Below are 23,533 nucleotides of genomic sequence, written 5' to 3'. Positions count from 1 at the left end.
CAAAATTAAACATGGTCGCTTCAAAGCATGGAGGAGTTCAAAAGAAACTTCATTCTGCGACAGCGCAAAGTATACTTGGTTTCATTTCGTCGAGAACAAAGTCCAAAGTTTATTGTTGGCAGTCTTTTATCTTATATAGTGTCAAAAGCGGTTGATCTCCAAGTTCTCCAAACCCAAACATTGTGGTATCACATAAAAACAGATCTCGGAAAAATGACTTTCCCTGATAACAGATTGAAAGTTCGGATGCCGATGTTCATTTGAAATGTTTTCTTGTATTAAACACAATGTGGCATTTCGTGCAACAAACAAGTTTTTTATTATATATATTTCATTGTTAGAAAAAAAACTAATTGAAAATGATGAATTTTGGAAAAAAAACTAAATGCGAAAAAAATCTTGTAGTGAAATCTAATTGACCCTAAACCTTATCTGGAGTTCTTTTTAAACCAAAAATACCATAACAGCGGAAAGTCATCCTTGATTAGCCTGTGTGGACTGCACAGGCTTATCTGGAACAACATTTTAAACACACGCATTAACCACAACAATGAAAAAACACACACAAAATCTAATGATTTCCCTCCTTAAAATAAAAGATATTCAGTCTAAACCCCATGGACATGATTTATAGAGCAACACTCTCTTTAACAGGCCAAATATCAAGTCTTTGAGGTTTAAAAACAAAGATTGTTGAAGTTATAGTGTTAAAGTAGTCCGACACATATATCAATCATGTGATCCCCAAGAGTTTGAAAAGCTAACGCAAAACAAACACTTTCAAAGCTTGACAGACAAATGGCAAACACAGAAGCTCACCCTAAGCATAAAAAGATTGAGTAATTGCAAAACTATTTTATCTGAATAACATTTCAACATCAGACACAACATTTTCAAACCCAACCACCAATGTAAAACACTGTCATGCATATTGAAACAGGGGGGACCATGATTCAATTGAGCGATCACCTACCTTCCATTACTGTGCCGACGTAGTCCCCCGAGTTTGAGGCGTCTATCTTGCTCATGAGTATTTTGCTATCAGAATCCTGGAAGGAAATTAAACCCAATACACTATTTGGAGGAACACGGTTTAAATACTGTAATTACAATACACTATTTGGAGGAACACGGTTCAAATACTGTCAATACACTATTTGGAGGAACGCGGTTCAAATACTGTCAATACACTATTTGGAGGAACGCGGTTCAAATACTGTCAATACACTATTTGGAGGAATACAGTAGAAATACATTCATTACACTATTTGGAGGAATACAGTAGAAATACATTCATTACACTATTTGGAGGAATACAGTAGAAATACATTCAATACACTATTTGGATGAATACAGTACATACACATCCAATACACTATTTGGAGGAATACAGTAAAAATACATTCAATACGCTATTTGGAGAAATACAGTAGAAATACATTCAATACACTATTTGGAAAAATACAGTAGAAAAACATTCAATACACTATTTGGAGAAATGCAGTAGAAAAACATTCAAATACACTATTTGGAGGAATGCAGTAGAAAAACATTCAATACACTATTTGTAGGAATGCAGTAGAAATACATTCAAAACAATATGTGGTACAATACAATAGATAATTTAATTTTTTTTCATTTAATGTCAAAAAAACAATAAACCTTCAACTCTTGGTGACATAAAATACTTCTACAAGGTAGAAATATCATTTGTTGTAAAAGTATAATCAATCAACTAGGATGGAATGATAGTGATAGATTTTTCAAAGTAAAAAGGTTTTCAAAACAACCTGCATTTATGTCTTTACAATTCATCAGCAGGGTTTTTTTCCCACTTTTTGGGGAGATAGCCCATGGCTTTGGAATTGGGAATTTTATCGGCATTTTCATGACATTGGGAAAATAAATTCATTAGCCTTTTTTTCCACACGAAAAGTCCACTGATTAGGGAAATACTAAATTTGATATAACTCTTTATAATCATTCAAATTAAAAGAACAAAATCATTTAATTTAATACTTTATTAGATGTAATTGAATTAAAATTGAGATAAAATACGCATTAGACTTCTTTCTTAAAAAATAATATTTTTTTTTAGTTTTTTGGGAAATTGGGAATTTTTTGCCACATTTTGGGAAAAAAGTGTACTTTTTGAGATTGGGAACATAGCCGAATTTTTGCTATAAAATTGGGCAAATAAAAACCTGATCAGTTTTCATGTTCTTTACTAATGCTTCTTTTTTCGTTCAGTTTTTTTTATTATGTTCACAGGCTTTTTCCGCCTTATGCCACGGGTCCGAAATTCGGCCCCATTCCTGATGCAAATCTGGTTGTTTTTCTCCCAATTGAAAAAAAAAATTCCCAATTCAAAAAAAAAAAAAAATTTTTTTTTTTAACCTTAAAATATATAAGTTGACCTGATCCGGTGTAGAAAAATAGAAAGTATTGCATAATTAAATTATCTGTTGCCTTGAATTTGTTTTAAAAACTGTAAAATATGTTAATGATTATTTCAGACTTTCCTTATTTTCCTCAAAATCCGGAGCTTCGTGCGATTTTTTTCACCTCAAAAAAGGCCAAGACTTTTCCCCAAATTCAGATTAAAAAACCTGCACTTATCACACATGTTCATAATATTTTGTAAAATTTTAATAATAAGTTATCCAAATAGTCGTTATTTACCAGTTAACGGCTTCTTTGAAATATAAGAAACACTATTTACATGATATAATTTTTCCCAATTGAGCCAATTTTGCGATTAATTTTTTCCCAAAATGGGGGTTTTCACGACGCGAAATTCCCACAATTCCAGTGTGGCGTTTTCCAAAAATGGAGTGGAAAAAGCCTGGTTCAATGGTTTGAAACAACATGTAAAGGCAATGTAACGTAATTATAAATATTACCTGTGAATGTGGGTTTAAAACCTTGATAAGAAATATCTTGTTGTATGTAACTGCAAATAATCTTCCAATTCCTGAAAATATAAAAACAGTACAGGTATTGAAATACACAACAAACTTAACGAAGGGATATATACTTAATATAAACAAGCAAGTTCTTTGAATTGATATCCCCTGCCAATATACTTCTGGACACAAAAGTTTTCTGGACACACACAAAAAAAAGCAATTTTTCAAGATACAAAGGGCCGTAACTCCGTTATTATCCAATGGTTCACAATGCCATTTGGCGTGCATCATCCTCTTATCCATATACATACTCATACCAAGTTTCAATGAAATCCACCAAAGCACTTCCAAAATATGGCTCCGGACACAAAAGTGCCGGAAGGACGGAATGACGGACAGACGGAAAGACAGACGGACGGAAGGACAGACAACGCCAAAACAATATCCCTCCGCCTATGGGGGGGATAAAACAAGAAACTGTTGGAGACGGTTGATGCTCCCCAAAGGTTTTTTTGTCACAATATTGCACTATATATTCAGATAAAAGGAAATGTCTTGAGGGCACAGTAGTTGGGGGGGACAATAATTTTTTATAGAAAATTTCAAAGGGCCATAACTCTGTCAAAAAATCATCCGGCCAGAACCCGCTGATTATATGCACATCTCCTCTTGGTAGTGAAGCTTCCCATAAAGTTTCATTGAATTCTGGTCATTAATTGCTGAGAAATAGCCCCGACAAAAATTGTGCACGGACGGACAGACAGACGCACACACTGCGACTATATGCTCCCCCCAAAATAAATTGGGGGAGCATAAAAACTTGTCCCAGTAACACTTTTTATTTATTTCTTTTTTTTTTGGGGGGGGGGGGGGAAGGTAGAAGTAGTTATATGCATGCACACTTTTGATATTTGCATTGTATTGAAGTAAAATACTGATTGAAGATTCCCGAAAACACTTTTTTCTGAACTTTTTTTCTGCTGTATTATTTACTTAATGCATTATTGTTGCTTAATAAATATATCCATATAAAAAGAAAATAAGCATTTTTTTAAATACAATTTAGAAAAAATACGGTTGATAATGCCCCTTCAAAAAGTTAAGAGTTTGATTTCCTTTCACAAAGACAATAATTATATTCCAGTACTAGTTTTGACTGAGAAAACAAATGGCTTATCAGTAAAAACATTTAAGAAATGTCCAATGGCAAAAAATACTTAAAATTAAACCAATGTTTAGTAAATTTTATCTGTTATAATAGTCTTTTTATTATTTGTCTTTTCAGAAAAAAGAAAATGAAACGAACTTCAAATAATTTCTAACACTTCAATTGACTTATTCTTTAAGACATACAATATTATACAGATTCTAGACAATTATGAAACAAGATCTAAAGAAACTTTTTAAAGCAATTACCAGAAAAGCTTTAAATTACCCATATCATCAATGGCCGTTACAAGGTGGCACTGTGGAGCCAATAAGTACGACTTTATAAAACTGAACTCGGCCCCTTCCTCCTCCCATGATGCCACAATTGCGTGATTGACTGCCTCTATGGCCACAAATCCACAGGGCAAACCGATAAAGATGTATTGACCATCTTCTGAACTGCACATGCATGTTGCGTAGCACAGTTTCTGAAAGAAAATTCATATTAGCGTGTTATTCATATGCTTTTATTTATAAATGCAGTTTTCAGATTAAACATTCATGAGGAAATTATGGTTTTTAGCTACTCAATGAATAATGCCCAAATAGCTAATATGAATGTCAAACATGATTACGTTTTTTGTGTTTTAAACTTATTCATTTTGTCATTCAAATATACAATTTTAAACAGTTTAAAATCTGGACAGGGAATGAATGTTTTAGAGCATGAGAGATCATACAAATGCTATGATAAAATGTCAAATGATAAATAGGTTTTGTTTTCAAATGATAGCTTTCCATAAAAAAGACACATTTTTATTGCTTTGTATTAATAATTTGCAGGGTATATCAAATGTACACCGCTATGCCATTGTCTTTGCTCAAGAAGGAAATTTATTGCTTTACTTATCTGACAAAAAGTCAACCTTAACAATCCATATGCACAGATGGGCTAAAAACAAGTGAAATATTTTAATAGTTCATCTTGCTTATGATTTTCTTTTAAATATTTTCATGAGGAATTAAGAATGCTGCACTAGAATTACATACACATTGTGAAAAACAAACAAATGCACGAGACATGCGGTCCTTTAACTTTTCAACTTTACAGAACCTAATCGAACTGGACCTGGTTCTTTTTTAATCAAAAAAAGGAAATGCCTTTTTTCAAGTGCATAACTGTCATTTTCAATACTGTCAAGGAAGTTAAATCCTAATGTAAATCCTGACTGGAGGCTTTACAAACTTTATTTGTTTATAGGACAATTTGTTCAGATCATGCCTACATGTGTATATGTTTATATGACATTCTACTTTATATATTTTCTTTATGTTATGTTCATTATTATAAATGTGTAAGAGGTGTTACACAAAAGACATGCACAAGAAGAATAGTCCAGTGTGACACTTTCCATGATAGGTATAATACCGTATTAATCAATTTGATGACAGTTACTACTTTTTCATAGAATAAGTTTCTTTTACTTTCCTCAGAAAGTAAGCTGTTTTTGCTTTTAAGAAAACATGAAAAGTTTTAGATTACACTTTAACCCATACAATATACAGTTTTATAACATGATGATTTGGTGAATCTCTAGCTGAAATAATTTGCGTTCAGAATAAATATGAACGCTGAAACTCCGGTCTGTAAAAACCATAACGAAAAATAAATACAATACTTCAATGGGAATTACAGTATTTACAAGTGTATACATCTAAAATCTACCCGTTGTTTGACAAATATGATCTTAGATCACAAACATTACCTGTTTTTCATTCAAAATCATAGACATGGAACGATCATTTTCTCAAAGGCAACCATTTTGGCATTGTTGTTGTTCTTATTTCGTACCATAGCTATTTCGTACCTATTACTTTTGGGGTATTCGTTACTGTTGATTCTAATATTTTGAGTTATAATTATTCTTTTGCTTCTTCCTCTTCTTATGATTATTATTTCCAATTTCATTTCTTACTGTTTTGCGCATATTGCACACTTTTTTGTTCGAACTCAGTTACAAACATAGTTGAATTTAAACTACAGTTTGATAGCGATATTATATGTCGAGCTCACATTCACCAAGGGAGATAACATGAACCTTTACTATACAAAGATTTATATTGGATGAAAGGCCAAAAAAAAATATAGTCTTGGTTCAGGGAACATGGCCAGAAAAATGTAGGAGGGTAGGTAGGTTTTTTCTTTTTTTTTTTTTTTTTTTTTTTTTTTTTTACCAGTCGACTGATTTCAGGGTGAAAAAGGGTCAGTTAATGCACCCATGATTGTTTAAACACTGACCAAATGATTAATATTGCACATGTTGTATTTAGTCGTTGTATATTATTCAATATTCCTAGCTCTTTATGCACTTCTTCAGAGCTAGCGCTGGCCCAAAATTTCTTTTAGCCAACCATTTTTTCTTTGTCTGTCTGTGATAGTGTGACCTTCATATTCAAAAGTGAACAAGCCATCTTTATGAGTCTCTGGTGTTTGGGGTGTGACCTTCAGAATTTTTTTCATCATGAGACCTGACCTAGTCTCCGACAGGTGCTCAAGAGTCTGAATAGTGGCTGTCAAAAGGAGGGTAACCTCAGAATAGCACAAGTCTTTCTTCTGGTACATTTTTTGATAAAATGGCAATGGGTTTGAGCGCATCGCACAGGAAGTGAGCAGTGTACATAAATTTGAATGTTGCTATTGGTTTGTACAGGCTAAGGGCGTCACAGTACATTGATTTTGATTCATTATCAAAGCGAAGCCAATTGTTGTCAAGTTTCCATGACTCTTTGAATGTTCTAGTGTTTTGTGTTTTAATTAATTTTTTTTGTTATGACTCTTTTTCGTCCAACAACGCTTTAAGGTTAAAGACGCCATGTTAGCGACTTTAGAGACAAAGTGGTAACTTCCATTTTTATAGTAGTGTAGATGAAGGACTCTTCCTATGTGTTAAAAATTTGAAATGTTAATTAAAATTAAACCGCGCGTGTTTTTCACATTTTTATTTGATTAAAATACGCTGCTGTCAGTTAGCATAGTGTGCGAGTAAAACAAACAAATTAATTAATTATCATCTTTTCATTTCGATCGGAAATTGGCAGAAAGTTGTAACATCATCGACATAGAACTAATTATTTAATTATCACTTTTAAATTCAGATCAATAGACAGCTTGGAAATAATTAAAATATTGTCACGCTTCTTTTCATTTTTAATCTTTAATAATACGACATTTGCGACCGGCCGCTATTTTGTTTGCAGACGACAATATTAACTGTGTATTCAAAGTGCACAGTGTCTGCGCATGAATGACCGAATATTACTCCATAGCTCCACCCATTTTTACATTTCATTTAACAACGTCATTTCATGTGTAAGCGAGCTCAATGTTGATTGGCCAGCTAGCATGCGCACTTTAATAACAATAAGGTCAAGCGATGTCTCGTATACACGTGCAGACCGGTTATTGTTCACTGTTCAAATTGCGAACACTTTCATTGAAACAAAGAGAAAAATATAGAAAACCAATCCAGGTTTAATTGGTGGCTGTTTTCAATGAAATTTTACGAGATTTTAGCATTTTCTTCATCAGATTTTTTTCCATGGACCAAAAAAATCGTTAGGGTCGGGGGCAAAAAATAGGGTCGGTCGGGTTCCCTGAACCAAGACTATTTTTTTTTTTGGCCAAACAAACTTGAAATATAGTTTATTAACAGGTAAATTTCTATATATTTTGCTCGATATATATACTATTTAGGGAACGTTCTTTCATAATAGTCACAAATATTGTGTGTATTTAAATTCAGGAGTGATGTTACCGAAATTCGTGTCGGAACTCTTACTATTAACAAGATAGAGTGGAGTATTGACACCAAGAGTCTGCAAAAGCAAAAATCATCAAAAGACTCTAAGGCGGCAATTTATATTGACAAGGTGAATCTCCAAACCTGTTTTTCTGGATGCTGAGTGTTTGGAACCACTGTATCCAGTTGCACTGATGACACATATTGTGGTGGGCGAACCTTATTTGCTTCAGCAACACGCTCTGCCTCACGTTCTGCAATAACGTCCCATGTTTCATCTAACAGACCCCTCAAGGTTTTGTCAATCATGCGATATGGTTGTGGCAATGAGTCGGTTTGAAGGTCTGGATCATTCATAAAATCATCCTCAACTTCGGCTGGAATTTTGTCCAGCGAAGGAGGCGTATAGCTAACATTCTTTCGCAAATATACGGGCATCTTTATTGTTTTGTGAATATTTTACTGCGGTTTAATACAATATATTACATAACAAACGTAAAGTAAACAAATTTTGAAAATCTAGCAAAAGTCTGTCTCTAAGTCCGCCATGACACCGGAAAAGACAACAAATCATTCGGATTTCTTCGATTCGCGAAACGTACAACTAATAATAAATTCAACAGGTGCTCGTTCTCAATGTTGAACCCAATATCATGTCAGAAATGTTGTTTCAATAAGTCATTGCTTCCGTATTCTTGATTTTTCTGGAGTAGAACGCTACATATACCATTCATATAGGAAACGAACATCAATATGGATGACCTTGTTAATAATATAATAAAATTTAATGCTCAAACGAATGGGAGAGACAAACTATGCAGGTAATTATACTGAGTTAAAACAAATTGTTTTTGTTATTTTAACTAAGTGTTTGCAAATTTAACGTAATTTCTTAGGTGTTCGATAACTGGTTAGTCCACCATACACTGTTGAAGGTTTATTAATACCAGTGTATATCTACGTATTTTTTCTTCTTGAGACTGTTGAGTGCTTTGAGCTTTTATAAGTACAAACTAAGTTTACACTGTTGAATAGTCCATATAAACAGACTCCCGGAGCCTTTGATAATTTTTGCTATGGCGGCTGTGGCAGTCCGTATGCACCCCTTCATAAACATGGGTGCAGTTCCGCGCAGCGAATTTGGCGCTTCACTAAACAGACGTCATTTGAGACAAATTGAGGAAAATAATGAATAAACTTCATAAACATTTTAAATTTACCTGAATGGCAATCTACGGATGTTATCCTTTGCATGCACCCTATAAAAACATGGCGATGTTTCAACACACTTTTCTTGCTGACATGTTAATGTTTAAATTTGAAACAGTGTATTCTGTATCGAATACCACATCGTTATCGACTTTATAGGCTGGAGCACATAACCTGCGTGCAAAATATTGGTGTACTGCGACCTAACCAATATTTGGTCAATTTTCCAATATGGCGGATACAGCGTACAAAACAAAACCTTAGTCAATAAAATCAATTATTTCTTGCTTTAATGGTACCATTTGGAAGCGTTTGTGGTTTAGATAGGTAAACTTTAATAAGTTCTTGCAGTTTCAGTGTTCCTTGACCCTTGCATTTTTGATCACATTTTGCACCCATGGACAAGAGAGAGCGCATTGCAACTCAAAGCAGCCCATTGGGCTATAAAGCTTAGAGTTGAATTATTGCAACTAACTGTTGAAGGGCTATAACCGCTCGACAGGTCATTGTTGGCTCGGGTACTACTTACATGTACCCCTGGTACTCTTAAGTATGCTTACATTTAGTGATGTACCCCGTGTACGGTAAATATACTTAAACATACCCGAGAATTTTAACGCTATGGGTTGTTGTCGGCTTTTTTTTCTTCAAATTATTAATGTTCAAACTTATGTAAATTTTCTGTTAAATGGTTTCTATATTATCGAAACTCATACTCTAAAAAGCATATTGATTTTGTTTTTTAAAAGAGAAGTTTGTTTAAGATAAACAATATAGTTTTACTGTAATCGATAGCGCATTTACGACATCTGATTATGGGCGGAAATACAACTGGGGTACAGTCTAATATCAACCGGGTACGTTTAAGTATATTTACCGTACCTGGGGATACATGAAAGTATACTTCAACAGTGTAAACTTAGTTTGTACTCCAGCATGGCCTTAGAGGAAGGGCACAGCGCCATGCCCCCCAAGTTTCCATCCTGCCCCTTCAGACCCCCACCATGCTTTTTTTTTATGAGATCACGAAATTATAAAACCAATTTTTATTGCAATTTCAATAAAATTAAGGTTGTTATTTCAGTGAAACTAGTTTTATTTATAAGGGAAACAAGCATTTGAATGTAAAGACATGTGATGTGAAAAAGAAATTGTTAACACTTGCTGTATTATAATATGCCTGTAGGATAATATGACCCTGCAAGCTGAAGTAAAGTTTACGTAAAAACCTATTTTTTAGCTAAATTATATAAAAAGCCTTCCTTTTTCCTGGGTAGAACCAGTACTTGGTAGCTTAGGGGGAGATTGACAGAACACAGATCAAACCCATGGTATCTCAGTCCCTAGGTGGACACCATATCCACTACACCATGGTGTCCCCCTTCTCATATCTTAGCCAGATTTCTGGCATGCTACCGTATATGCAGGCAGACATGTATTTGATAGCCATCATCGCCCATGTATGGTAATACATCTAAAAATGAAAATGTATAATTGTAAGGACATTTTTTATACTTTACAAAATTCCTTTTCACCTGAGTAACTTTACAAAATTCCTTTTCATTGAGTAACAAATCATTTTGCAATACAAATATTATTTGTCACTGAATGAAAAACAATGCATTGCACATCTTCTAAGCTGTAAAATACAAATCAAATATCAAACAATATTGTGCTTTTGTATTATTTTCTTCAGCCACAGGAATTCAAAGCTTGTTTAAGGTGTTGATTAAAGCATAATCTGATTTAACATGAAAAAAAGTAATAAAAGACAACATGTTGTGTCAAATAATTTTTTATTGTGAAGATTATGAAGGTATAACATTCTATAAGTTCTGATTTGTTTGCAATTGAAATATTGTATATATAATTCAGGTATGTAGCAGGGTATACATTTTCTTAAGCCACCTACTGTATTCTCTTCCCAATCAACAAATTAAGCCATTAAGTAGCCATTTTAAAATCTTTTCATACAATTGTGTAGCTGAAGTGTAACCAATTAAAGGCAAACACAAGTAAAGTTAAATCATTCATATTTCTTAATATATACATTTCAGTAACACATTCTACAAACAAACATTTATCAGTAATCATATGAGCTTATTTATATCTCAACTATCAACAGTCCAGTTTAAACAAAACATACTTTGGGTAATGTGTCGTGGTTACAAATGTTTGCAGGATTGGTGATATTACTGATAAGCTTTGCAAGTGGCCTTATAAGCTCACGTGTTAGAGTGCTCAGCTTGAAACCGAGTGGTCTCAGATTAGATTCCTAGACTGGCTGCCAACTTCACTGCTCTACTACGTTAAGACAACACATTATTCAATGCCTGTGTTTTTAGTCTCAGTTATATTTTAATTCTGTATTTTGATTTTTTTTAGCTCACCTGATTGCTTAGGTGAGCTTTTTTGACCGGTCTTTGTCCGTCGTCCGTCCGTCAGTCCGTCAGTTAACATTTGCTCGTAAACACTCTAGAGGCCACATTTGTTGTCCCATCTTGATGAAACTTGGTCAGAAGCTTTTCCCCAATAAAATCTTGGCTGAGATCGAAACTGGGTTGTGCTGGGTCAAAAACTAGGTCACTAGGTCAAAAAAAGAAAAACCTTGTAAACACTGTAGAAGTCACATTTTATGTTCAATCTTCATGTAACTTTGTCAAAATGTTTGTCTAAATGATATCTTGATTGAGTTCAAAAGTGGTTCTGGTCTGTTGAAAAACATGGCCACCAGTGGGCGGGGCAGTTTTCCTAATTTGGCTATAGAGAAACCTTGTAAACACTGTAGAAGTCACAATTTTTGCCCAATCATCATAAAAGTTGGTCAAAACATTGGTTTTATTGATATCTTGGATGATTTTAAAAATGGTGAAAATGGTGAAAAATACATGGCCGCCAGTGGGCGGGGCATTTTTCTATATATGTATATTGTGAAAACATGTGAACACTCTAGAAGTCACATTTTTAGCCCAATTTTCATGAAATTTGGTCAGAACATTTGTTTCCTTGATGTGCGAGTTGAGTTTGAAAATGGTTCCGGTCAGTTGAATAACATGGCTGCCGGGGGGGGGGGGGCGGGCAGTTTTCCTTATTTGGCTATAGAGAAACCTTGTAAACACTCTAGAAGTCACAATTTTTGCCCATTCATCATGAAAGTTTGTCAAAACATTGGTTTTATTGATATCTCGAACGAGTTCGAAAATGGTCCAGATCGGTGAAAAAACATGGCTGCCAGTGGGCGGGGCATTTTTCTCTATATGTATATTGTGAAAACATGTGAACACTAGAAGTCACATTTTGGCCCAATTTTCATAAAATTTGGTCAGAAAATTTGTTTCTTTGATATTAGAGTTGAGTTTGAAAATGGTTCCGGTCAGTTGAATAGCATGGCCGGCGGGGGGGGGGGGGGGGGGGGTTTGCCCAATCATCATGAAACTTGGTGAAAAGATTGGTTTTATATATATCACATAATTAATGCCATAATTATTGCCCTTAAATTGTCCAAATTTTCATTATATTATACAAAATCCTTGTAAACACTAGAGGTCACAATTTTGTTTCAGATTTTATGAATCTTGGTCATAATATTTATTTTTGTAAGCAAAGTTTGATGTTTGGTAAGGGGGGTCAACTCAAAATATAGGCCACCAGGTCAAATCTTACAAAAACAAAATTACTCCATATGCCAGAGTTTTGGTTCAATAATGATGAATCTTGACCAGGATGTTTGTCTGGACAATATCTAGGTCAAGTTTGTTGTTTGGTAAAGATTGAATGAACTGACTCGATCCTCTCAGGTGAGTGAACTAGGGCCATCTTGGCCCTCTTGTAATTGGTTTGCTCTTTTGATGAAAGGGACTTATTCACAAAATAAAAATAATTTTTAATTGTTTTAATTGGTTTCTCCTGTTACATTATATTTTTATCAATTCCAAATGAAAGGGTTTACTCTGCTATTTTGCCCAAATTGGCTACAAATTCAGGTCTGTTTGGCTAAAGAGAGTTTTATTTGTCTACAAGTTTTTCTTTATTTAAACCCTTTAATTAGTCCAAAATTTGTAATTTTTTTACCTAATTTTACCAAAAGCTAGGCAACATTGGTTGAAGACATTTTCATGTGTTTTTAGCCAGCGTAAGTCCTGAATGATGATTACATTTTATATGACAATGAATTTCCTTCACAGTTTTATCAACTATTAAGGGCTATGTTTAGAAATGAAGTACATGTGACAATCTACATTTTAAATATAACAATAGTGGGTTTCTGTCTAGAGAACCAAGCATGAAGTCAATTTTGGTTTATTAATGTTTAAGGAGGATAAAGATTTTTCAGTTGTCTGTACTGAAAGAACATTTTATATAATCAAGTGTTTATATCAGGAGTATGTCGGTCAAGTTCTAGATTTTAACTCATTATTCTATTCAGCTGAGATAATTATTTAATGTCTATTTTTAACAGTAGCTCATACTACTGAATATGGGATTAATGGCTTCACCCTTAAATATGCCTCCTTAGTTGATGCTTTCTTGTGGTCTAAAAAGCTAAAAAAGCTGTCTAAAACCCAGGCTTTGGCCAAGATTTCTTGTGTTTATTTTTTATGCTGTGGACAATATTCAAAGCCAATCATATTTGATACATTTGATAAATTAAAAACTCTCTGGCCCAAAAAAAGTTGTCGCCACTTTTTCGCAACGTGAAAACTGTTGCTTATTTCAACCTTATTAATAAGAACAATTATTAAAAGAAACCTTACTACATTAATGTCATTGACTATATTATCACTTTAAAAAGTATGTTGTTACATAAAAAACAATTTAAGTACCTTCATAAGTCATACCTTCATAAGTCTCGATTTCTTAGTACATTTTCGGATAGGATTTTACAGATTTTTTGAAATTCGCCACTTTAAAAAAATTGGAGCCACTTGTGCAACCAAAATTTTCAAATCATACATGTTTACATATCATAAAGTTTCAATAAATTAACAAACAAACAAGTATAGTTTACGTTCTGTTGCAGACTGTTTCAGTATGGATGTCGTCTGGCATGGGGACGTTTGCAGCAAACAGACAAAAAGGACCTGCTGACGACACTGAAAAATATCGAGTCCATGCTTAGCATGACAAGAAAATGTAATTATGAATGTTTAAGTATGGACTCAATTGCAAAATGTAATTCAGTTACATGTGTAAGGATTGGCAGACCATTCTGAGAAATGCATGATAATGTTATTTACCTATAATATTTAAAAAAAACAACAGAGCTTTATATGCCTAGCAAATTAAAGTTGTAATAAGAAAACATTGTTATGTTAAGCAAAGGCTAGTCCAAGCCTGGCAAGAAATGTAATACATTATATTGGTACTAAAATAGGAAGTCTGACAGACTCTCTGAAACCTAATTAACATGGCAAGTAAATCAGTGAAATTATACTTTGTAAAAAGTGAGTCTATGCACAACACTATTAGAACATAATAATTATCCCCACGTTTTTCGGAGAAAAAGTGGGGATATTGTGGTGATGTGCCTCTGTCCGTCCTGGCCACCTGCTCCTCCTACACTATTAGCACTAGAACCTTGAAACTTAGCTATGAGCATATGTGCGACGGTGACAGTGACGGAATTTTGATCTGACCCCTGGGTCAATAGTTATGGGGGTTGGGGCGGGGCCGGAGCAGAGATTTCCACTCATTTTGTATGTTATTTTACATTAACTTCTTCATTTCTGCACTGATTTACTTCAAATTGATACTGAACCTCTCTTATGACAATACGGTCAATCTCAACTATGCATGGTCTCATTACCAACCCTGGGGCGTCCCCACCCACATAGACCACACCCACCCAAAATTGCCTTTTACTATAATTTCTTCATTTCTACACTGATTCACTTCAAATTGATACTGAAATTCTCTTATGACAATATGGTCAATCTCAACTATGCACGACAATATGGTCAATCTCAACTATGCATGGCCCCATTACCAACCCTGAGGCGCCCCACCCACATAGGCCACCCAAAATTGCCTTTTACTATAACTTCTTCATTTCTACACCGATTCACTAATAATTGATACTGATCTTCTCTTATGACAATATGGTAAATCTCAACTACCGGTATGCATGGCCAGGCTGTCAAGCGGTCATACTTTTTCTACTTTTTCCCACTATTTCCTACTTTTTCATCAGGATCCTACTTTTTCCTATTTTTTTACCAAATCTTCCTACTATTCCTACTTTTTCTTTTTCAATGGAGAATTATTTTTTTTAAAGAGTTTTTTTAGTAAACTTGTAGGATGAATGAATCTATGGCATGACTGTATCCCTGTTAATGTGCATTCATCTAGATGAGACCTGACAACCCATGCTGACTGTCTGCTAGCACCTCTTCAGGAGCATAAATATTTATTTCTTATGTAACTTTTAAAATTATTGACAAGTTTTTTTTTTGAAGTAACAATAGTGCCTTGTTTACTTCCTTAGCATTTGTACACTGCAGACTTCACTACTTTACACAGTTCCCAGTGATGCAAGAGCTGAGGGAACCCATTGTTTATTCCAGTTTTATTTTGTTTCCATTGACAACAATTTGACCAAACCTTATGCATGTTTACATGATATTGCTGTTTGGAATGTAGAGATATAGAGATACCATGTATTGTATGAGTGGTTATGTAATATGGAATTTATTACACAAGTTATTGGAAAAAAGATAAAACTGATGCTTTGCCGAGTTTTCATCATTTACAAATATAATGTAATAAATTCTGTATTACATGACAACAGATATGATGTTCTATTGATATCATAGGTACATCATGTTTAGTAATTAAAGATAAATGCACAGAGCCTAAATGCCCTGATACATTTTTATGCTCCCGGTAGGGTGGCATATTGCAGTTGTACTGTCAGTCCGTTTGTCTGTCTGTCTGTCTGTCTGTGTGTGTGTGTCCGTCCGAAAACTAATATGGGCCATAACTTTTGCAATATTGAAGATAGCAACTTGATATTTGGCATGCATGTGTATCTCATGGAGCTGCACATTTTGAGTGGTGAAAGGTGAAGGTCATTCTTCAAGGTCAAAAGTAAAAAAATACAATCCAAGGGAAGTAATAAGCTTTAAAAGGGAGATAATTTCTAAACCTGCCAAATGATATATTGAAATTTTATTTCAAAGCTGCGCAATAGTGGGCATTGTGTTTCGGACACAATTCTTGTCTAATGATGCCATAGCTAGTGAGGTAACTTCAAGGTGTTAAAGCGAAGTATTAAAATTATTAAACGGCATTATTACACTCCCGCAAAGTCATCAATAATGTAAAAGCCATTATTTGAAACTGGAATAAACAATGTAGTGCAACTGTTTCATTGCCCCATCAATGATGTCATAAAAGATGTCAGGTGATAAGGTCCTATCTCCAGTTGCATAATTTGTGCTCTGCAATGACCAGTCATTTTGAATGTAACTTAAGTCATTATAACTGCACCCTATTGTCAATTTAAAGGTTTCACAATGTAGCTGTAGCAGAGCATTGACACTGCTTTATATACTAGTATTAATCTTGTACAACAAGTTGGTGTATCACTAAATAAATTTGGTCTTCTGCTTAAGGATATAACATGCACAATATATTACCATTTTTATATCGCTACACAGAAGACCTCTAACCACTTATTTGATGATACACCAAAATGAACAGCATCTAATTACATGTATACTTCTTTATCAGGGTAGCTTTGCTTGAAACTTAATTATCATAGATACACTATAAGTGCTAAAATTCCTAGTGGGAAAACAAAGTTTAACCCTTCATGGATGGAGAAGTTGGACAACAGTGGAAAAACACTGGGATCATGGTGCAAGAGAGATACCGGCAATGAGTTTGCAAGATATTGTACTGTCTGAATGAAGTCCATCTTGTAGTAATTCTGGTGCTAATCAACTTATAAGTCATGCAAATGGATAAAAACACAAGGAAAACATGAAATACATGCATGATAATTCACAAAAGCGTTTGTTTGGAAGTGCCCAAAAGCCAAGCAGCTCTCAGGGTTGTGGGGATAAATCTATCTGTATGCAAGTACATCCATCACACAAGGAACAGGTACAAAAGGCTGAAATCTTCTGGGCCCTAAAGGTAGCTTCAAGTGGGTATCCATACAGAACATGTGATGGCACTCCTGCTCTGTTTCAAGCTATGTTTCCTGGACCTGTGTCTAAAAAATTAGTATTTTGTATTCCTACTTTTGAGGGAAAGTTCCTACTTTTTCCTACTTTTTTCCTACTTTTCTTGCAAAAGTAGTTCCTATATTTTCCTACTTTTTGAAAAAAGGTCACTTGACAGCCTGCATGGCCCAATTACCAACCCTGGGGCGCCCCGCCCAAATAGGCCACACCCACACAAAATTGCCTTTTACTATAATTTCTTCATTTCTACACCGATTCACTTCTAATTGATACTGAACTATTCTTATGAAAATACGGTCAATCTCAACTATGCATAGCCCCATAACCAACCCTGGGGCGCCCCGCCCACATAGGCCACACCCACCCAAAATTGCCTTTTAATTAACTTTTTCATTTCTTCAACGATTCACTTCTAATTGATACTTAACTTCTCTTATGACAATATGGTCACTCTTAACTATGCATGGCCACATTACCAACCCTGGATCAAACATGTGGCAGTTGGGATATGCGTCGGCCTCTGCCGTGCCATTTCTAGTTTTATTATATAATTATGCCCTCCTTAAAAGCTGGGGCTATTGCTTTGCATGTGTCTTATAAGTCAGTCGATCTTTCTATCCCCGGGCCATTAATCTTGTTCACACTTTTTCCTATGATAATTTAAGAATGTATGCTGTTAATTGTGGAACAAAAGACCCATATTGATTTTAAATAAACAGGTAAAAGGTCAAGGTCACATGGGCTTGTAAACATAAAGCACTTTTCTCAAATGACCATTTTGTTTCTGTAGGATATCTATTGATCAAGTTAACCTATAATCATATAAGTTTGCTTGCTAATTACTTTATAGCTCACCTGAGCACAACGTGCTCATGTTGAGCTTTTGTGATCGCCTTTTGTCCGTTGTGCGTTGTGCCACGTCAACATTTGCCTTGTTCACTCTCTAGAGGCCACATTTATTTCCAATCTTCATGAAATTTGGTCAGAAGATTGGTTTTAATGATATCTTGGATGAGTTCGAAAATGGTTACTGTTTGCTTGAAAAACATGGCTGCCAAGGGGCGGGGCATTTTTCCTTATATGGCTATAGCAATATCTTGTTAACACTCTAGAGGCCACATTTATTTCCGATCCTCATGAAACTTGGTCAGAAGATTCATCCCAATGATATCTTGGACGAGTTCGAAAATGATGTCGGTTGGTTGAAAAACATGGCCACCAGTGGGCGGGGTATTTTTCATTTAAGCTATAGTAAAACCTTGTTAACACTCTAGAGGCCACATTTATATTCCGATCTTCATGAAGCTTGCTCAGATGATTTGTCCGTAGGATATCTTGGATGAGTTCAGAAATGGTAACCTTTGCTTAAAAAACATGGCTGCCAAGGGGCGGGGCATTTTTCCTTATATGGATAATGGCTATAGTAAAATCTTGTTTACTTTCTAGTTTGCTCAATCTTCATGAAATTTGGTCAGAACATTGGTTTCCTGTGTAGTAAAGTTTGGTTTTATTATGTCAATATTATGTGACATTAACTGTATTATGTAATTTTTCATAACACAGAATTTTCATAGTTAACATAACTGTTTTAGTCATTAACACTTATGATAAGCCTTTCAACTAAGAGATAACTGAAAGAAAGACAACATTTACATGGTTTTGCAGTATTTATGCAGTATTTATCTCCCTTGTTTAACCTGGTTCAGTAATCTATTTTTAGTTCTGCTCTGGAATTTGGGAAGATATTGATCATTGATAAATGCACTGTTCTGAGGGAAAATTGACTACTCTGCCATTGATCTCTTCTGAACTGTATAAAATAAGCTGTTTTAGCTGATTTAAACATTTTCTGATGCTTTCTTGAAAAGTTAACAGCTCTTGAAAAAGGTTGGAATTTTGAAATAATTAAACTCTAAATTATTGTTAGCACCAGCATCAAGACATTTTGGCATTATTTTCTAAATTATTCTTATTATTTAGATTATTTCTATGTGGCATTTTCTAAATTAGAAAGACTCTATTCTATTTCAATAACTTTAGTAAATTTTTCTTATTTTTACATTTGATTCACTGAAGTTTCCTTATCTCCATAAATATTGTTCTTTAGATTAAATTAGACCTATTTTGTAAACTAGATTTTTGAAGCACTTTCTAGGCTAACAGTAACTTACATGTATATTTTTATCAGTTGTTTTGACTGATTTTGAACTTCTTTTTACATTCATTAAGGTATTTGCTGTATGTTGTTCATTTTTGTAACGATACTTAGATTCTTTAGACTTGCCTTGTACTTGTTCTTAATTTTCTGTCACTGTTCTTCATTTTCCGAGTTCTTGGACTAAAAATTAGTTATTTTTGTAAAAGCTGCCTTGGTTTTCACTTATAAATAAATTCTTTGAGTGTATTTAGGCGACCCTGACTGAACGCCTTTAGTTAATTGAATTAAAACCAGTCAATATAGTGATCCTGATCGGAAATAAGAGTTTGTCAAATAAATATTTCCGCATTACATAAGTGCTCACAAAGTTACATAACTTGTAACCGTCCTGTGACCGGTTCATTTGCGTAAGCGAAGGAGACCGCACTACCACACCTGGATAGGACAGTTTAGTTCAATAATGGTTTGGATCGGTAAAAAAAACCATGGCCGCCAGGGGGGGGGGTCTGTTTCCTTATATTTATAAAGTAAAAAAGCTTATGAACACTCTAGAATTCACATGTTTTGCCAAATCATCATGAAATTTTGTCAAAACATTAGTTATGTGGATGTCTCGGACGAGTTTGAAAATGGTCATGATCAGTGAAAAAACATGGCCGCCAGGGAGTGGGGCAGTTTTCTTTATATGTATATAGTGACAACATGTGAACAGTCTAGAAGACACATTTTGTTCCCAATGTTCATGAAATTTGGACATATCTTGGAAGAGTTAAAAAATGGTTCAGGTCTGTTAAAAAAACATGGCCGCCAAGGGGTCATTTGTTGTTCATTCTTCATGATACTTGGTTGGAACATTTGTTCCATTGATATCTTGGGCTGCAAAGAACAGGTCATTTCTTTTTATCTCATGTGAGCAACTTTGGGCCTTTCAGGCCCTTTTGTTATTAAAATGAGAGACCTATTGATTTGGAGGTAAACTTGAGTTACTTGACAGAGGTAAAGGTCAACGTGACTTAATATGAAATCAGATTCGTCACACTATGTAGAGAACAATTCATCCTATAAATAAGTATCTAGATTATTTTGAAAGAAAAATACCTCTTATGATGATTTTTTAGATCACATGACCAAAGGACAGGGTCATATAGAGGCCTTGATAAGTCTAAGTTGAACATATAAACTAAATAACTGCAATTCAGTGGTAAATGTATGTTTTACAAATATATTGTTTTACTTCAAATACTGTTAATCAATAACTCACTGTTGTTTTCTAGTGCTTCGGTTTGGGCGAAGTTTAGACTTCATTCAAGGAGCACTGAAAAGCATTCACCTGAAAGATGGTGTTCTGCGTCTGACGCTCACGCTTTCCAAGATCAATCAAGCATTCTACCTGTTGTTTGACCACTTTCTATGGTTCCACAACGTTGGTGCAGTCAAACTAGACAAGCAGTACTGGTCGGACGTCTCTTCACGGTTCTACCTTGCAACACTGCTTTTAAATCTATCTAGAGACTTTTACGGAATTTATCAAGTCATCGAAGAAGAGTTGGCATTGGGAGAGTCTAGGGGCAACTCCTCAGGTGCCTATCAAAATGGTGAAGCAAGTCCTCGAACATCTCGACAGAGGAAGGTCAATGTTTTAGATGTTCTCCACCAAAACATCCCGTTAATCATGGACACGATAAAGAACTTGTTTGACTTAGCCATTCCAATGAGCGCTTTGCAGATGGTGCATTTGAGTCCACAGAAACAGGGTCTGTTTGGAATCATTAGTTCATTCTTAGCGTTGCTTGTTGTCTGGAATCCCACATTGAAACTTGTTCCTTCGTAGACAGAAGAGGGAATATTTTAGATATTTTCTAAAGGACTTAAATTTTTATCTGTTTAGTTGTTTGCTTTAATAATAAATATTCATTTTATTCCAGTTTTGTTTTTGAATGTTTTTTCTTCTCTGCAATTTTATATATGACATTTGTATGATTTCAATTGAGTATAATTTATTTTGTGATTGCTTTGAAATTCCTTTTATATCTTTATATCTGACAGACATAAAAATTGTATTGTGAACATTTGTATATACCAGTAACATATCAAGTTTATGAAGTCCTTTGGCGCCTGAGGCTGCATATTAATGAGAGGATTTGAAATGTGTCCCAGCACCCCTACTTAATGGACTATTTAAGTCTTTAAGTTGAGACAACTTGTTTTAATTATAGCTGCAATTTCCAGTTATTAGTGTTTTTTTTACTGAAAGTTATATTTAATTTTGGTGTGGTCTTTTGCTTTGAGGGGAAGCCGAAGTACCCGGAGGAAACCGCACCTGCCCGATATAGTGAACACCAACTAAACAAACATGCTTACGGGAGTGGGGATTTAACCCCTAGGTGAGAAGCATGTGTACCAATCACTGCATTAGCTAAAGTTATTGCTGAATAATTATGGTTTCTCTTATATCTTCGAAGATGCTGACAATGTCGATTTTAAATCTTTTATCATCATTTTCAAACAACGTGTCATAGTCAATTTCATTCAGGAATGGTCCCAGAACATGCAGACAAACCATGTTCTTACTATGTCCTCTTTAAAAACATTTTCAACTACGAATCATACCTAGATTTACTACCAAGCAGCCTTAGAATGTTCTTTTGTAGACTAAGACTGTCGGTCCACCCCCTAAGAATACAAACGGGTAGATATGGTAGAAATAGAATTGATAGGGATCAGCGTTACTGTTTATTTTGTAATTCACAAGATATTGAAGATGAATATCATTTCATGCTTAAATGTCCATTCTTAGATGAGATTCGCAAAAAATATGTACCAAAGTACTATTACCAACGCCCATCGATGTTTAAATTTTTGGAAATGTTGGGCATTGATAACAAGACCAAATTAATTAAAATTTATATTTTTATTAAATACGCATTAAATAAAAGAAACACATTGTTAAATGTAAGTTCATCCTCTTAAATAATGAAACTTAAAAATTCTGAACTAACACAATTTATTTGATTAAAATATTCAAATGTAATATTTTTATAGTAAAGACCAGGTATACCGTATGTACTTTGCTACACACCGTATGTGCTGAAATAATATATTATATGAAGTAATGTACTTTATTGTATACCGTATGTACTAAAATTATGTATTATATGAGTAACGTGACATGAATCTAAATCATGATTTGTTTTTTGTTATACTGACGATGTACATTGTGCAAGTCAAAATAAAACATATGTTCTGTTCTGTTCATTAACTCACCAGTCAGACTGACAATTTTGCATTGGACTAGCTCTTAGGGGTTGATTGAGGCGTTTGTGTGGGTTGTGAATTTTAGGAATTCCGGTGCTTATCATGAAGTCATATCCAGTACTGTGTTTAGTGATATCTTTGTGTCTTATCAAGACTAATTAGCTCACCTGAGCACAACGTGCTCATGGTGAGCTTTTGTGATCGCCTTTTGTCCGTCGTGCGTTGTGCGGCATCAACATTTGACTTGTTAACTCTCTAGAGGCAACATTTATTGTCCAATCTTCATGAAAATATAGTATATAGTATAGTATATAATATATATATATATATAGACATATATGCATGTATGGCACGCATTTTTTTCACATCGTAAATTGAGTACATTACTAATAAAGATGTTGTTAGCATCATAATCGATCTTATGCATCGTTGATTATCACAGGCATTTCATTAATCATTTCTAAGTGTATGATCTCCATCGTTAATTCGATCTTTTTTTGCCATGTTTGCCGAGTCACAATTTATTTTCGTTGAAACAAAGACCTATCAATATGTATATTGATAGGTCTTTGGTTGAAATGATGTAAGCGGCAGGTGCGCCTAGCAACGTTAGATCGTATATATATCCGCCTAATAGGCGATTCGCATTTTGTTTAATTAGTATACGTAATAATAATTGTTTCAATAATTAATTATCTTAAAGACGATAAAGTTACACTTTGTTGTTTTTGTTTTTTTAAGTAAATTTAATATCGCGTACAAATAAATGTTTTCATATAGATCTGTAACTGAACTATGCATGAAATGCACAATTTCAACGAGGACAACATCGATGTTTTCAACAAAAGTCTCCGAAGGAACGGT

General features: G+C 34.4%; 2 protein-coding genes across 7 annotated transcripts in view; one reads left to right on the top strand and one right to left on the bottom strand.

Annotated features, from left to right (window-relative positions):
* LOC127877583 (WD repeat-containing protein 93-like) overlaps positions 1 to 8,419 on the bottom strand; it is a 49,069-nt gene extending 40,650 nt beyond the window's left edge. For all 6 annotated transcript variants that reach the window (XR_008048488.1, XM_052423560.1, XM_052423559.1 and 3 more), the window contains exons 1-4: positions 8,003 to 8,419; positions 4,345 to 4,546; positions 2,904 to 2,974; positions 974 to 1,049 (exon numbers count right to left, since the gene is read on the bottom strand). Coding sequence is in view for 5 of the 6 variants with exons in the window: in XM_052423560.1 (XP_052279520.1) it covers positions 974 to 1,049; positions 2,904 to 2,974; positions 4,345 to 4,546; positions 8,003 to 8,296 (643 nt within the window). In the remaining variant the exon portion in view is untranslated. The remainder of the gene's footprint in view (positions 1 to 973; positions 1,050 to 2,903; positions 2,975 to 4,344; positions 4,547 to 8,002) is intronic.
* A 63-nt stretch (positions 8,420 to 8,482) lies between these two features.
* LOC127880337 (peroxisomal membrane protein 11B-like) lies at positions 8,483 to 22,663 on the top strand. The gene is made up of 3 exons (XM_052427754.1): positions 8,483 to 8,679; positions 14,088 to 14,200; positions 20,689 to 22,663. Exons 1-3 carry the CDS (start codon positions 8,612 to 8,614, stop codon positions 21,243 to 21,245), a joined length of 738 nt encoding a protein of 245 aa, XP_052283714.1. The 5' UTR covers positions 8,483 to 8,611; the 3' UTR covers positions 21,246 to 22,663.
* Positions 22,664 to 23,533: the final 870 nt, after the last annotated feature.

Source organism: Dreissena polymorpha, chromosome 4 (genome assembly GCF_020536995.1).
Source record: "Dreissena polymorpha isolate Duluth1 chromosome 4, UMN_Dpol_1.0, whole genome shotgun sequence".
Taxonomy (NCBI): Eukaryota; Metazoa; Mollusca; class Bivalvia; order Myida; family Dreissenidae; genus Dreissena; species Dreissena polymorpha.
Note: the sequence above shows the minus strand (reverse complement) of the source record. Positions and strands in the feature narration are given on the sequence as shown.